This window comes from Amblyomma americanum, chromosome 7 (genome assembly GCF_052857255.1).
Source record: "Amblyomma americanum isolate KBUSLIRL-KWMA chromosome 7, ASM5285725v1, whole genome shotgun sequence".
NCBI classification, from domain to species: domain Eukaryota; kingdom Metazoa; phylum Arthropoda; class Arachnida; order Ixodida; family Ixodidae; genus Amblyomma; species Amblyomma americanum.
The window spans coordinates 15956758-15972821 of record NC_135503.1 but is presented as its reverse complement, the minus strand read 5'-3'; the positions used below and the strand labels follow the sequence as shown (position 1 = coordinate 15972821).

The following is a 16064-nucleotide window of genomic DNA, read 5'->3' as shown; positions in this document are numbered from 1 at the left end:
TTTCGAAAACGCGATTACCCTCGCCGCTGTGGCTCGACAAAATTTGGCTGCATCGCGCGAAAATACATTCGTTTTCGAAAGCATGCAGGTAAATCAACCCCTCCAGTGCTCGTAACTAGTCGAAAAAGGCAAATTTTGTCGAGCCACAGCGCCAAGGGTAATCGCATTTTCGAAATTATAAAAACTTATAAGGCTATTACTAACGACCCGCTACAAATTTTTAATTGAAATCAGGCGCTTAACTCTACTAGTTAACAAGATCATTATTAAAAATTAGTTATCTACCTTACTACTTAAAACCATTGTCCAGTTTTCTGGCTCTCCTCGTTTGGGGTATACAAGGTGGCATTTTGGTAGCAGTTAGAAGCTCCCGCGCGCACGCCCTCTAGAGCAGCTTCACTGAAGTTTCACAGCTGTCTTACAGATTCGCGGTCGCGCTGAAGCAAAAATAACACAGTGTGTTGATAACCCCCTTTTTTCCTAGAGATGGATAAAGCGTTTACGTCAGAAAGTAACAAACGAATGATCTATGCTCTTTCGTTATTCGCGTGATTGAGCGTGTTCGCTCTATCTTTATATTTTATTTCGTTGCTTGGTTACTATGACACTAATCTTCGAAGCATAAAATGCGAGCAAAACCATCGGCCTACTCACGCTGCCTATTCGTCTCAAGGGCGATAATGTGAGGTGACGTCCTCAAGAAGGAACAGCCTAGCAGATGATGGGCCCAGCTGAGCGCGCTTTATCGGTATGCGCTTAGCCTCAAACTGTTTCCACCCTCGCCCCGTCATACGGGGCTGACGCACGGAAAAGTCGCCGCTCGCCCACGCCAGTTGAAGATATGGGCGCCTGTACCTGTCTGTAGCGGCTTTTGTCGTCGTTTATAACTCTTGTTAACTGCTCTTACGCAGACACAGGAGATTTTAAGCATGGTAAGTTATAAAACTTTAGGTACACAATAATTAAATGCGCTCCGTAGCTTGCTCTCATCGTAATACCTGAACAGTCATCTCAAGCTAACTATAGGCATGTTATAATTAGGTATAACAAGTAGGTATAAGTGCCTGCGATCACGTTTGAGATTCCATCTTTAAGGTGTGTTACAATCCACCACTCAAGGCACTTCGACATCGCATATTTTAAAAACCACTGATTTGCCTGTAATGACGCGGAACATTGTATGGGAGCGAGCTTGACAGAGTGCTTCGTGTGTTCGGTGAAAGCGCAGGTCAGGGTGTCCAAGAACAGCATGTTCGGGTACGGCTGGACTAGACGCGCCCAACAGCGTGTTCGGACACGGCCCGACTGGATGCCGTGCCGGCCTGTCCAGTCCGGCCGTGCCCGAATATGCTTTGGCGCCGACGCGTGTAGTCCGGCCGTGGTTCGCGAGGACTTGCTTGAAAAGAAATGACACATTGTCTTCAAATCTGAAAGATGTTAGCTTGTAGCAGTTTCTCCTGCAGACTGAGTGCTTTGCTGATGTTTGATTACTGCGAGCGCAAGCGCATGACTGTTATTTCAATCTTCAGCGCTTACCAACCGGCTGTCTGACATCCGCAAAGCATTCGTCTGCAAGTAAAAAAAAGTAAGCTTTCCAACTAACGTCACAGCCTCGAAGAAATTTTTGGCGTTGCTGTTCAATTAAGCTGGAGCAAACGTGATACTCTCGAACTGCCTAAGCTGCGCTGACTTAGCTGTGTTCTAACGTGCCCTTTTCTGTAGTTATGTTTAAACACAAAGCGCTTTTAACCGTGCAAGATGTTTTGCGCAAACGACTGTCTTTTCTGTACCTACACCATGCTTTAACGCATAAGCATAGAAGTGAGTAAATATGAACAAAACGTAGTATAACAAAGTAGTCAAAGCAGACAAATGATGTTAAGACAAAGACAAAACAAACTCGCGTGCCTTTTTCTGTTCACTGTCGTCGTGTTCGCTAATTCTTTATTCTTTAGCGTGATGAACTAACTCAGCTGTAACTCTTCGAGCACTTGATAGGCGGTCAGCTGAGTAGCTGTGCGCTGCAAGTGGGTGTTTTGTGAGCATTTCTTTTCCCCCGGATGCCTGGTTCCCCCATCTCTCCCTTCCCCTCCTCCAAAAAAGCACCTGAACAACCTTCTGGAGCACTACCTGGAGCCCATGAAGAAAGAGACCCTGCTGTCCAACGCCGAAATCAGCGCACTATTCGGCAACATCCAGGAGATCGTGCAGTTCCAGAGGCAGTTCCTCCAGAGCCTCGAAGAAGCCATCGCCGCCGAGCCCGACTTCCATCGGCTGGAGCACCCGAGCCAGTTTAAGGTGCGGTCGCGCACACAGTGACGTCCAAGCATTTAACTTGTGCGCCAAGCGCACTTTGCATGGAAGCCAACACCGTCCGCAGTCCAGGCCCAATAGCGAGACAGGGGGTGCTTATGACTGTCTTATAAAGTGCAGCGTTCCTCAGAAGTTTCGAGGTTACCCTACCTCTGACTAAAGCCGCCGCCCCACCGTTTGTTCTGACCCCTGTTGCACGTGGGGTGCTCAAGACGTGTTAGAAAGTGCACACCGTCTTTTGCTTTCTGTGTGCTGTAGGCGGTATGCACTATCTACACTGCATCGCCTAGGGCACACGCTTTAGGTACTGTGCCCACACTTTAAAGCGTTTCGAGGGCCAGGAGTGTCACAGGGGCCTTGCTGCATAGCTCGAAGGCTATTCCGTTCCTCGATAGCGAAGTTGCTAGCAAGCTTTAGAAAAATACGCATTTCATGTGCATCCACGGGGCCAGCATTGCTTTCTTTGTGTACCGTAAGGTTCATCTTTCATGTAGGTCAGTGCCTCACTTGTCGCTTTCATTTCGACCGTGGTATGTTTAGGCAAGAGCGGTGTCAATATTTTTGAACATGCCACCGTTTTGATGATTTTGTCGGCACACTACTTTTTGGGAGTTAATTTTTTCCCTCATACTTAATAACAACTCCCCAGTCGAAAAATCGACAGAACCTCGCGCAAATTGCGGCAGAATGTTATGTCGTTCTGTCGTAACGCCAGGTTTTTCTGTAGTCTTGTATAATTCTTTTGTGGTGAATAAATTTTCTGCAGTGCTTTCTTGACGTTCTGTCTCAGCGACGAGGGACAGAACAATGCTACGCAGTATTCTGCTGTCAGAGAAACATTCCTGTTGTTACAACAATATTTTTTGTTCTTGCTGCAAGTTCACGGCCAGAAAACTACAAAAAGTCTGTTGTAACGACAGAAAATTTTGTTCGGTTTGTTGGACAGGGTCTCGCGCACGTGTCGACGATATCCACTTTCCTCTTCCTGAATATATTTATGACGAGCATGTCGAGATGTTCAAAACACGAAAAATTGGCGATTAAAGATCAGTGTTGCCTTCTTTTCACTATATTTAGGTACTTTAGTTTCCGACAGTGCACTCCGTATATGAACAAGAATGTGCCCAGAAAGCTAGAAATTTGCCTTAGCCAAGATTTCGAGCTGAAGTTTTCTTTTATGATAAAAAAAATCAGCAATTTTAAGAATGTCAGCCGTATGAGGTGTAAGTAAAATCACGGATACTGAAAGCTAGTGCCTTTGTTGCACAGCCTTCCTGATTTTCAGTAATATAGCGCGAGGGTCGACCAAACCGCTGGTCACCGCCTTATAACGGCGATAAGCGCGCAACACGGGGAGAGGGAGAGTGCCGTCTGCGGCGCTGTTCCGATCATGAGGACACACGCCCTGCCACAATGGTGTGACGCTGAGACGTGCTTTCCCTCTTTTTTTTTCCCTATTACGGGGGCCGCGCTGCCGAAGCAGAGCTAAGAAAAATAACAGGTGGGAAATATTGCAGCACGTGGAAACCATTGCCTGGAATGCGAACCTTCTGATTTGAGGAGCCCTCTGCGAGGTGGGAACACGATAAAAGGGGCACCAACCAGCTCTAATCAGTCTTTCAGGGTCTATACGGTATAAAAAAAAAACATCGCAGTTTTGAAACGTCTCAGTGTCACATCTTAGTCATGCACATGTGCTGTACTGCCCGCCGGAACAGATAGTGTTGCAGGGCGTGTGTCCTCGTGATCGGAACAGCGTAGCAGACGACGCTCTCCCTTCTTGCGCGTGCGCGAACTCTCGCCGTGTTGCAGGCTTCTGGTCGACGCTCGCGCGTCGCACTATATTATTAAAAATTAGGAAGGTTGTACAACCTTTCAAGCTGCATGCAAACTCAGTTCAAATTTGTATTAAAGCTAAAAAAAAAAACGATTGGCAGTCGTGAGGTGGAAAGAGGTATCTGAAAATATTAAGCATTTGATTTGAACCAGTTACTGGCATAACCACAAATAATTGGTGTATTTTCTCCTAAGCATATGCGCATGTTTTTAATAAACTTACCCATACGGCCATAAACATGCACATAATCTTTGCGCAGTATTATTAAATATACTATAAAACACTAAAATATCATATGTGGCGGCATATAATCCACTGCCACTTCTTGTGACAGGGAACATTGATTTTAGTGCTAGGTTAGGGTTTTCCCTTCAGCAGTGCTAACAGTACTCATCTTGCATTTAGCTCAAGTGCCTAAGACTCGAAGATTTTGCCTGGTGCTCGGTAGGGCCACTTGGTTATGTGACTATTTTCTTTTCTTTTCCAGAACGTGCTTTTTGCCCTGGGCAACTCCTTCCTTTACTACGCCGACCAATTCAAACTTTATAGCTCCTTCTGTGCCAGCCACTCCAAAGCTCAAAAGGTCTTGCATCCGAGTGAGTACAGACGTTAGAAGCACTCGACTGCGTATTCACGAAAAAAATATACTGTAATGCATGTCCCTTGTTTTGACGTACGTTAAGCCCTCGCTAATGGCCCGAAATAAACTTCATGGCCCAAAACAACAGCAATGCTTAAGGTGGCCTAGCTCAACGAAAGCATTATCCGTTTCTAAAGATTATCTGCGGAGCTCTGCAGGAAACTGGCTTGTATGAGACCTGAATTACGCTTGAACTCTTGTGAACAGGCAAGTGACGTTAATCACCTTACATTTTCAGTTTGGAAGTAAAGGGACAATTTGAAACACTCAGCGGAACATATTCAATTAAACTGTTGGGCTTGTACAGAGTGTCTTGTCTCTACTCGTCTTCCAGTTTCGACAGGTGTTGCTTCATTATCGTCTCCTCTTTTGTGTATGGTTATAGTGGTGATGAAACAGTGAGGTCAGCCTTCTTCGCGCTCGGCTCAGGCTGACGTCTCTCCTCTGACGTTGCACTCCCCCCCCCCCCCCCCCCCCCCCCCCCCCCCACGTCCTCCCGTGCGTAGGCGAGGGCAACACGGCGCTGTCGGACTTCCTGCAGACCAGGAACCCGAAAGGCCAACACAGCTTCTCCCTGGAGTCATACCTCATTAAGCCCATCCAGCGGATTCTCAAGTACCCGCTCCTGCTACAGCAACTCAAGCACCTCACTGACCCCGTCACTGAGGAGCATCACCATCTCGCAGGCATGTCGCCGCATTTTGTTGTTGTTGTTGTACCTTTGGCTGTCTTTATACCACCATTACCCCTTTCAAACTCAGTTGGTTAGCTGTATGAATGTCATCACCAAGCCTCGCCACTTTTAAAACGCACTTTTGCAAAACAGCCGCAACCTGCAGCAGGATATGCGATTTCATCTCACGAGCTGTTTCAAGCATGGCGTTCTTTTTTCTTAACTTGCCTCTTTAAGAAAAAGCAAAAAAAAAAGAATCTCAGGGATGCTTAATTCCTTTATGCGTCGCCAATGCGATGGCATTCCCAGCTGTTTGTGCCTTCACCGAAGAAGACGTCACTTCCGGGTTCGTAACGTCACTTCCCTCCAACCAATGGGAATTTCCGAACTGGGTCGGGACATCACTTTCCTCCCGCCAAGGGGAGAATTTTATGACCGACAACGCATTTCGGCCCCATGGGGATCCTAATGCTGTTGCATTATAACGGTCGTAACGCTGGTTAGGCACTTGTATTTTGCGTGTTGTCCATGAGACTAGGCGGTAGATGTACAGTCTTGGTGAAGAGTCTTAAGGCCACAGCGTTTTGCTGCGGCGAAATGAATGTTCCTAGCAGGCTCCGCGTAGCGGATAATTCAAAACGCAAGTCAAGCAGAAACCTTCTCTACCGCAAGAAGAAACCTTCTTCTAGGATTTCAAGGTCATTCGGTTTTTAGTAGTGCCGTAATGGCTGTGTTATGCGGCTGAAGACAGAAATGCCTTTGGCGTTAAGACTTTTGACCAAGTCTAGCTGTGAAGAATGAAATACGTTACCGATTTGTGTTCTTTTTTCACTGCACTGCAGAAGCCCTCAAGGGTATGGAAAGGGTCGCCGAACACATAAACGAAATGCAGAGGATCCACGAGGAATACGGAGCCATCTTCGACCACTTGTACCGGCAGCACGTCAAATCCTCAAAGCAGGTAAAGTAAGGTCCGCGCGAGGATGCTATCGAAGGCGGAAAATAGCGCAGACCGAAACTGTCGGTAGAGAAATGCCCTCTTTCGTTCTGTTATTGCTTGACGCTGCAGGTACTCCTATTGTTTGATCTCCGTCTTCAAGTTTTCGTTACTCTAAACAGGACCACAGGAATTGACAATTCCTTCCGCCTGGCGTAAAGTTAGCAGGTAGAAACGAAGATATTTTTGCGTAGCTAGACAGGCCCAGAGTGTACGGTCAGCATCATAACAGATAGGTCTACCAGAATTGATGTGGGGGGGGGGGGGGGGGGGGATTGCGGGACATATGAGAGAGGGAGGGGGAGGAGGTTCGAGGTTGTTGATTTAGTGCTGCTTTCTTTGAATGGTTATATGATGATGAAGGCCAATGTTCGGAGTCTGCCCATAACAAAATTTTCATTTTTTTTCGTGCTTACGCTTATCTTCTAACTTGTTTCTTCTATTCGCTGCTCTGCTTTTTTTTACCCTCTGCAGCATGTGGACCTGAGCCCTGGGGAGCTGTTATACTACGGCGGCGTGGAGTGGCTCAACATCTCCGAGTTCTTGGGCAAGATCAAGAAGGGACTGGAGTTGCATGCCATGTGCTTTGTGTTCAAGACGGCCGTGGTCTTCCTCTGCAAGGAGCGCATTCGGCAGAAAAAGAAGCTCATGGTCAGTGTCGTGCTTTATCTCCCGGTATTCACCCAGCAGATCGACTGATTTCACAGAGGCGCGCTTAGAAATAATGCTAAAAGACGGAGGTTGTAGTTAAGACGTTTGTGGCACTCGCCTTCGCTTTCTTATTATCTATGCTCGCTTCTGGCGCGAAAGTCTTGTAAGCGATTCTTACATCGATGATGTGAAATCAGCAGCTGCGAATCTTCCGTCTGTTGGTTTATATTTTTTCCAGGGAGGATCTAGCAAGAACAACTCAGCCGAGGTGGAGATAATCCGCTACCAGGTGCTAATCCCTGTGACCGAGGTCCAGGTTCGAGCCAGCAGCCAGAAGGACGCGGACTCGCACTATCTCTGGGAGCTGGTACACCTCAAGTCGCAGATCCAGCGACGTTCCGAGAAAGTCTACCAGCTTTCCAACAGGTACACATCATGTCCGACCCATTCGTTTAGCGGAACTCGGGTGAACATGGTGCTGGATTGGTTAAGGCGTTTCTGTTGTTCGCAAAGCGCCAAACACAGAAAGTCTGAAAATACACATACGGACAACACTGAGGCACGTCCTACCCATTCGCTTCCTCTGTCGTTATATGCGTGGTGCTTCGCAAATAATGCTTCGACGTAACCTTGTAACCGGCTTTGGCTGACGTAATCCAGCATGCACTTTTCCATTTGTATTACTGTGGACAATGTTCCTTTTTAGAGGTTATGCCAACGCACTTGTGACAGTCAATAGCAAAAGATGCTGCGAATGAGTATCCTAATCCCGCTTTTGTTCCCATTATATTGGTACGCGGTGTCAAGCAGAAGAACGGGCTTACGTACGTTTCAATGGCCGTCAGGCCTAGCACGAGCGCTTTGTCCCGCGCCACGTAAAGGAAAATGGACGTTGACATCAACTTGCAAAGGGTACTTGGGTGCCCTGTCAAGTCATACGTCTGATATATTGCAAAAGGCGGTGGTGTTTGTCTGGCGCCCTTCTGCAGATCACATCCATGCAGCAACTACAGATGGCAGGCAAAAAGGCGTACAGTAGTGGTAATAGAAGGTGTCACTTTAGGCTAAACGTACCCTGAATGAAGCGCTCTACCCAAGTATACTTTGAAAGAAGGCAGACTAAAATACATAAGTACAGCAGGCCCTTTGGACGCCTTAACCGCCATCGTCACCCGTCACAGCAAGAAAAATTTATTGCTTTTGTCCGGCTGACACGACTGTGCCTCACGTGCGGCGTCCAGTAATAGTAAACAGCTCTGTAGTTCCCCTTGTTTACTGAGATCCACTTTGATTTAGTAACCCCTCTGGCGCAGTGTGATATAAATGAACGAATGACTTGGTGGTTCGCAGCACGAGCGAGTTCCGGAACGCCTTCCTGCGCACCATCCGGCAGATCATCCGTGAGTCGGTGCGCAACATGACCGTGCCGGCGACCAAGCCGGCCGTGCGCGAGAAGCCCGGCACCCTTCGGCGGCTGGGCGGCGGTGCCGAGGGCAGCTCGAGCGCCGCCTCGGCGGGGCCCTCCACCTCGTCCATGTCGCGCACGCTGAGCGGCAAGAAGCGCAACAAGTCGTCGCAGCGCCACTCGGCGGGCGACGCCATCGAGACGTACGACAACGTGCCCGACCCGCGGCTGCCGGGGCCCAGCTTCCGCGGCACGCGCAGCCGCACCGTGGCCGACTCCATGAACGGCATGAGCGCGTCGGCGCGGGAGCTGGCCTCCGAGGAGGACTCGGAACGCTCGGACCGCTCCGACCGCTCCGAGCCCAAGGCGCCCACCAGCCTGAGCAGCGCGTCCTCCCTGTCGTCGTCCGGCGCCACGGCGCGGCTGATCCAGTCGAGCCAGCCGCCCAGCTCGTACCAGCCGCCGGCTGAGCAGGCCGGCTCGCCCGTGTGGAAGCCCAGGGCCTCGTCGGCCGACCGCGCGGGGCCCTCGGGGCTCAACCGGCCCGACGTCAAGGAGCAGTTTTTCGTGTACGAAGACTACGGCGGCGCCGCCGTCTACCAGCAGCGGAGCCACGTGCAGCAGCAGCAGCAGCAACAGCAGCAACAGCAGACCCCTTCATCTTCCAAGCAGTCCGAGTGCTGACTGGTGCCAAAGTATAGCGCCGCCCGCCGGGCCTGCGGCTCCTGAGCCGGGGAAGGGCTTTGTACATACGCAAGCTATACAGGGAAGCCGGCGCGGCGCCCAAAGCTCAACTTTTCACGCCACGCGGCCCCAGAGCGGCCGGGGGAGGCGCCCGAGGCCGGTTGATCTCTTTGTCGGCGCGTGTCTCCTCCTTTCTCCCGGATCAGAGTACCTGACTTTTACATCGGGGCGAGGGTTTCGTACCTACAAGAGCAAACGCGAAGCAGCAGCGCTAACCAAACCAACGCTTCGGCCAAAAACCCCCACGGCTGTCTCGTGTCTGCGCTACGTCGCCGACACGTTGTTGCAACTTTTCATCAAAGAGCCGCTCCGTGGCAGCACATCAGGCGCGCTTTCTTTTCTCTTCTCTCTCTCCTCGCTGTTCGCTTTCGTTTGTTTTCCTCGCATCCTCGTTTGCTCTGTGCATCGCTGAGCCATGCGTTCGGTCGGCGCCTCCGTGTGGTCACACTGCGACGAGCGCTCACCGACTGTCGTTGTCATCTCGTTTTCCTTGTACATACTCGTGCTTACAAACCTCCCTCAGAACATGGTAAAACATCGAAGTGCGCGGTATGGTGGACAGGGCAGAGTACATTCGGTCTCACGCAGGGCGCCGTTCGAAATGGAGTCGCTATGCCCGCGGACAAACGTGCGCATTCAACGCACGACGTTTCCAGATGCACTCGCGTGAGAAGAAAAAAATACTGTCGTTTCTTTTTGCAGTCTTCACTGTTTTCTTTCTGGCCTCAGTGATCTCGATATCTAGAAAGCGAATTTGACGTAAGCGCAGTTAGGAAGCAGTGGATCAGTGGGGACGATTCGAACAAGGTCAAGACTGAATGTCGAATGCATGCATGGTCTCTATCTTGCTAACGACCGACACTTGTGCTGCGGCACAGCGGACTTAAGCTTATCTAACTGCAAGAGGCTAAAAGGAGCCGCCTCTGCCGTCGCGTAAGTTCTTTCGCGACGCTGTGCTGAGTCGAAGCAAGATAGAGGATCACTGCCACGTCTCCGGACGAACTCTCAAGGCGCAGCTTTTACGTGGTCTGCTTGGTTCCGTCGTTAAACTTCGAGCATTTGCATTTTAAGTCATCGCACATTTCGTGCACTCGGAAAACCCAGTAAATGCAGGAGAAAGGCGGCGAGAACTTGAGCTGCGATGACACGCGGGCGTAGATGGCATTTGGGTTCTAGATTGTACTGCGTTCACTAATGCACTTCACCGCGTCTACTCACGCCTTGCCGGTGAGCGGAGCAAGATGATCCCGATGTACGGCAGACTTTGAACGCAGCTTTACGCTTGGGCCGTAGTTCCTACTTGTGACTAGGAACTCTGCTTTTATTGCGTCATTGGCGCTTTGGCTTCTTTTATGTCGTTCGAAGAAGCATTCGCAATGAGACGGCGGTTCTATGTTGAGAGCGTGGCTGCTTGTTATGCGCACGCTTGTACAAGAGGGGACCAGGACAGCCTCTAATATATCCTCCTTGTACGCCTTCCGTTCCCATTTGACCCTGGTGCGCATATCTTACTCTCAGTCATTTGCTTAACAGCGAGGGATCGTTCGAGCACTGCACTAGAGACATCTGGCGGCTTTTACTTGCTCCATTTCATTTCCGGGTGACCAACGTGTTCTCTTCATTCTTTCTCTGCCTATCCTCGACTGAGTGGCATGTAGCGAACCTGGTGCAATGCGTCGCGCACGGTTTCCTTTCGAGCGTCGGTGGAATGCGAGAGCAGTCGTATTTTGTATCTCACCGTGTGAACACGTCGACTATTAGTCTCGCGCCCGCGGGACGTCTTAGCCGGTGTACAGTACGCGACTCATCTATAATGGTTGCGCCATTGGCGACGATCAGATTGGGGTCTTGACATTCGCCATACATTACGACATTTCTATTCGCGCACTATACCATACGTTCATTTCGTTTGGGAGATGGGCTCGTCCCGCCAGTTGAGGCACGCACACACTCTCACACAAAGACTTGGCTGCAACATGGAGCATATCAAATGCGAGACATTGTGAGGATTCCCATCATCACCTTTGCAGGGCGTGCCGCCGCCAGTCACACCGTATGCGGCTCGCTCGAAGACATGAGTAGCGACTGCGTCTCCCTTCTGCCTTGGACTCGAAAGGACGAAGCCAGCAAATGCACTTGCCATTGTGTCTTGTTGCATGGGCAGCCATCGGCTCTTGGTGTTGCCTCTCAGGAGCTGCATTTGAGCGTGCGTTGCGTACACGTTCCGAGCTTTGCGTTGCTTTCTTCCCAAGCGCTTACGGAGACTGCAATCGTGCGATGGAGGCTCCCAGTGCTCGCCGAGGGTTGTGTGACGAAGCCACCTCAAGTCAAGAGCTCTCCGCTTGAGCTTCTGCAGCGGCCGGCACTCGTGCAATGCCAGAAATTACTCGACGCTAAGAAAAAAAAGAAAGATGCATTTGTTTTGTTGGTGTGCTAAAGCATTACTAGTCACTGGTGGTGTGTGGATAACGTTTACGCATGAGTACCCTCCTCTTATCAAATTTTTTCACGTGCAACATACAACTGTCGTTTTGTCCCCCCCCAAACCCCCGCCCGTTTTATGCGTACCGCAGATCGGACTGTGGGTGTTTGGAGACGCTGTTTGTACAATAATGAACTGGAATCGACACAAATGCAAACACGATTGCTAGAGAGATGTGTATAAATAATGGAGTTGTGTCGAAACCATGCTCAAGCTGTTTTTAAAGACGATGTTTCCGACGACACATCCATGGAGAATATAGAGTGGCCGGTGAGTTTCATGAGTAGCTGCACGAATGTCATCTCATCGTTTCATGGTATACCATTCCCTATCAGACACTCAGTTCTACGCGAAGATTCTCGTAACGTCATACACGAAGAGAATAAATGCTATGAGGAGACTTTTTATTCTATAGATTCAGAATGTATTAAAAGAACAAACTGGTGTGTACTACTCGACCTATGCTACGCTGTTCTTAAGAATATCAATTTCCACTAGTCTTCATATATTGCATTTGGTGCTGTGTATAAAAAAAATGTCAACCGCTGTTCCGCTTGTTTGTATTTATTATTTTCTTTCGTAGAGGTATGTACCGAATAGTGTCGTCGCTTCAGCTACCCGAAGAGCGTTGTTGTTCTTTGTGCCGCGTTGACTCGCTCTTTCTTTTCGGCAAAGTACTTCGTCTGATGTGTTGTCGCTCGTAGGTGTCTACTAGCCTTGTAGGAATATAAAGTACAGCCCAGCTGAAAGTGACTAAAAGGTCGGGGAGTGGTGAGAGAAAGCCTGAATAAACACTAACACACGCACACAAATGCACACACGCTTAACACAGATATCTACGAGACTATGATATATATAATATATATTATACAAAATCACGAAGTATATAGCGAGAAGAAATAGGCCGTTTGTAGAAGAAAAGAAGGCTACCACAAGTTCGAGAAGCTCACTTCATTCGATATATTTAAGCGATAGCACTATACTAGGTGGCATCTACAGACTAGAGGGACTATAGGACACGGAGAAAGGAGGAAATGCTCTCCTCTAGAGTTCGCCACTCGTTAGCTGGAAAGGGGTGGGGGAGGGAGGGGGGGGGGCAGTGTTTTCAAAGTGACTGGGTGTCCTGTATAGGAGGGAGCGAGTACGCGAAGGTGTTGCGATGAAAAAAAAAATCATGAGCTTCTTGTAGATGTGGGTCGGTTCGGCTCAGACGTGTACTAGTGTTGTTTTCGATCTTACTTTATTTATGAACTTATTTCTCGTTTTTCATTTTCGGTAGTGAGCAGGAAGAAAAAAAACATAGCTCTACACTTATATTGTACACTTAACGTGTGAAGAAACATATTTGACTGTTTGTGTGCGTGTGTGCGTCGAAGAATGTGTGTTGCGGTACGCCGCTTGAAATGCAGCGTGTTTTTCGAGACGTTCCAGCTTGAGCGAAGATCAATTATAATATACTTGTCCTCCGTGAAGCGCCCTTGTGTTTTGGTTCAGGCGTACGATAGGTTCTGCATTATACGCTTTCCTGTTCGTTTTTTTCCTCCTCTCTCTTTGGCTTCGCGATATTTCAGGGTCACTCAAGGGATTAAGGAAGAAAACAAACATTTCAGCCTACGCGCGGGGTCTGCGGGCGGCTCTAGGAGTTGCAGTGATATTGAAAAAAATGTTTTAATCCCGGAATATTTTGCGTTCGTTATTGCTGTCTTGTTGGTTTCTTTGTTACAATTCGTTGCCTCCAGCTGTCGTTACTATCGCGACCTGTGCCGTCAGGGCCTTTCTTTTGCCCTCTCCACAAAGGACCCATTGATTTATTTCTTCCCGCATTTCTTGCGTGCGAAGGGCCGGTACATAATGTAGGTGCAATATGTTATGTGGAAAAAGAAGTATTGTATCTCCCTATGCGACGTACACCCTTAAGTGACACGGACTAGTGCTAACAAAACGAGGGAAGAGAAAGTGCTCGTTGCACTGCGATGATGCTCGCTCTTCGAGTGCATCTAAAGCGGGGCAAGCGTACGTGTATATATGTATTTTAACTGGCTCCTGTACAGGTTAATCTTTTTATGCTTACGTCGTTTAGTGTGGACTCCCTTCCCGCAAGCGTTTTTTCTTACCGCATAGACTATAATACAATATATATAATTGGCGTTGGTTCTTCTGGCGCTGTATTTGCTTATCCGCCGCGGCTTGCTGTTGCCATTCTGTTCTCTCGACTGCTTTTCTTTTTGTTTTTTGTTCTCTCTTTCATATTGGGTGCGCGACTGTGGGGACGACGCGTTTAGGTCGCCAAACGAGTCGCTCGTTTCGCGCTTGCTAGTGCAAAACAGGACAGGTCTGACAGTGAAGGGCGCTTAGCGTGGTTTAGCGTCGGACCGTGCAGCCAGCAGTGTGTGAATGCAATGGCAGACTTATGTTTAAGCGCTCTCGCGGCTGATGGTGACCAAGGTGACGCCACCTTTCGGGGAGATGTGAAGACATGTGCCAATTGTTTCTCAAAGCGTAGACCTGTTTCTTCTCCTTTGTCGCGTGTCTCACGAACAACGGTGCACTGCACAGCCGGGCTGTTTTCGCACCGGCAGCAGTACTCTGTGCCGTGTACAGGGGGCGCTCAAGTCGCTTCCGTGCGAGCACGGAAATGCGCATAACAGGGTTGACACGAATAGCTGGATCAAATATAGCCAAATCAGACCACACGGCGTTTCGAAACATTTCTTTTTTCTTCTTTCATATTTTCTGAAGGCGTTATTACCGTGTAGAACGCTTAGTTGCCAGCGTGTTTCGAGACGTTATATGCTATAGGTAAGCTTATACGACTGGTTTTAGATACTGATTATTACTCTGCAGTTAACGTTTACAAATAAATAGTTTTCTCTGCGTATAGAGACATTCTTCTTTGCGAAGCGAAAGCCAACCTTCGGGTTCAGCGCAATGGGAGCACTTTAGCAAAAGGAACAAGAATGCGAATCTGTATTATGTTGTATTGTGTGATATTTCAAACGTTACAGCAAATTAAAAACAAAAATTGGAAGAGGAACGTCGATGCACTATAAGTGCACGGTGGCAGTACACTGCTTTACTGGTCGGTAACGTATTTTGTTTCTCTGACAACTGCCACCATTAAGATCTTAAAAAGTAGTGTTCTGTGTGCCCCATCTTTTCTTTGGCAGAAAAATTTTGATGGGAAGCTGGTAATTGATGCACGCGGTCAAGCGACCAGCTTGGCACAAGCATTGACGACCTAAGTCGATCGGATTACGTTTCACTACGCGCTTAAAAGGCAGGTTTAGACTGACTTGCGCGTGCGAGCGAGGTTGAGTGGGTCACAGCGCCACTGGCGTTTATTTCTGCCGACAGAAGCATCGTGTCGCTTTGTCGTTGGCATGACTCCAATGTGGAATCGTGGACTGTTGCTTGGCTTCGGGCAACGAATATGATCTGCGCCATTTTGTTCCTTCAAGCGCCGACCTTATGCGGTGAACGTCTTGGGTTCGTTTGTGTCTCTCTTTCGGCGCCTGTGTTTTGTGCAAGGTGGTGTTTTCCCATGGATGCGGTGATCCAAAGGACAAAAAAAAGTGGGCTTCACTGTCGCCGTAGACGCCACTGAAACAAATTCACGTGGTAACCGCAGTACCACCTACTCTTGCAGAACTTTAGGGTGACTTCCTCTGACAATGAGTGAAATAAAAGGAAAATATTAACCACGCTGCATGGTCACTTGTGAACTGCTCCTTACTTTACATATACTCTCGCACGTACTCTACCACTGAAGACTGGCTCGTCACACATATGGGTCAAGCAGCGTCAGCCAGGACGTCATTGGGCCGGCAGTCTCCGCATTCGAGCCCTTTGCACCACCATTGGCGCTCCGCCCAAGCGATAGATTAAGTTTGGTATACCTTGCACTGGCGGTGGTAGTAGAGCTACAACAGTTGTAGTGTAAAAAATAGCTGTGGTTTAACTACTGTTGAACCTAATTACAGAGCGAGAGCAGTGGTGATCAGACTAGACGCGGCTTGGCGTATGTGTCGTTGAGCGCATTCCGGACAACTTCGCTACTCGCTTAATTGGAACATCTGTAATTTACACGCTTATAACTAAATTATTCATGAACGCCTGGGAAAATAACTCGAAGGCACGCTTCTAAGACATCTATGCACTCACTAGACGCGCGCCATCTGCTGGACCATCGTCGTGCATTGCATGTCAGGGTTTCAGTGAGTGCCACATGATGGCGCTACGAATGCACGTCCTGCACGAGCGAAATTCAGCTCAAACGTACTTCACTAATCGCTTAATTGATATCTAATTTGCATGCTCATAAT

The 16064-nt window shown here is 48.8% G+C and overlaps 1 protein-coding gene across 8 annotated transcripts in view; it reads left to right on the top strand.

The window, feature by feature from the left end:
• The window catches only part of sif (guanine nucleotide exchange factor still life), a 207839-nt gene extending 192391 nt beyond the window's left edge, over nucleotides 1-15448 (top strand). For all 8 annotated transcript variants that reach the window (XM_077631283.1, XM_077631285.1, XM_077631287.1 and 5 more), the window contains 7 exons: nucleotides 2104-2298; nucleotides 4638-4746; nucleotides 5297-5476; nucleotides 6306-6424; nucleotides 6935-7111; nucleotides 7350-7537; nucleotides 8462-15448. In XM_077631283.1, coding sequence (XP_077487409.1) covers nucleotides 2104-2298; nucleotides 4638-4746; nucleotides 5297-5476; nucleotides 6306-6424; nucleotides 6935-7111; nucleotides 7350-7537; nucleotides 8462-9200 — 1707 coding nt within the window. In that variant the 3' untranslated portion in view covers nucleotides 9201-15448. The remainder of the gene's footprint in view (nucleotides 1-2103; nucleotides 2299-4637; nucleotides 4747-5296; nucleotides 5477-6305; nucleotides 6425-6934; nucleotides 7112-7349; nucleotides 7538-8461) is intronic.
• Nucleotides 15449-16064: the final 616 nt, after the last annotated feature.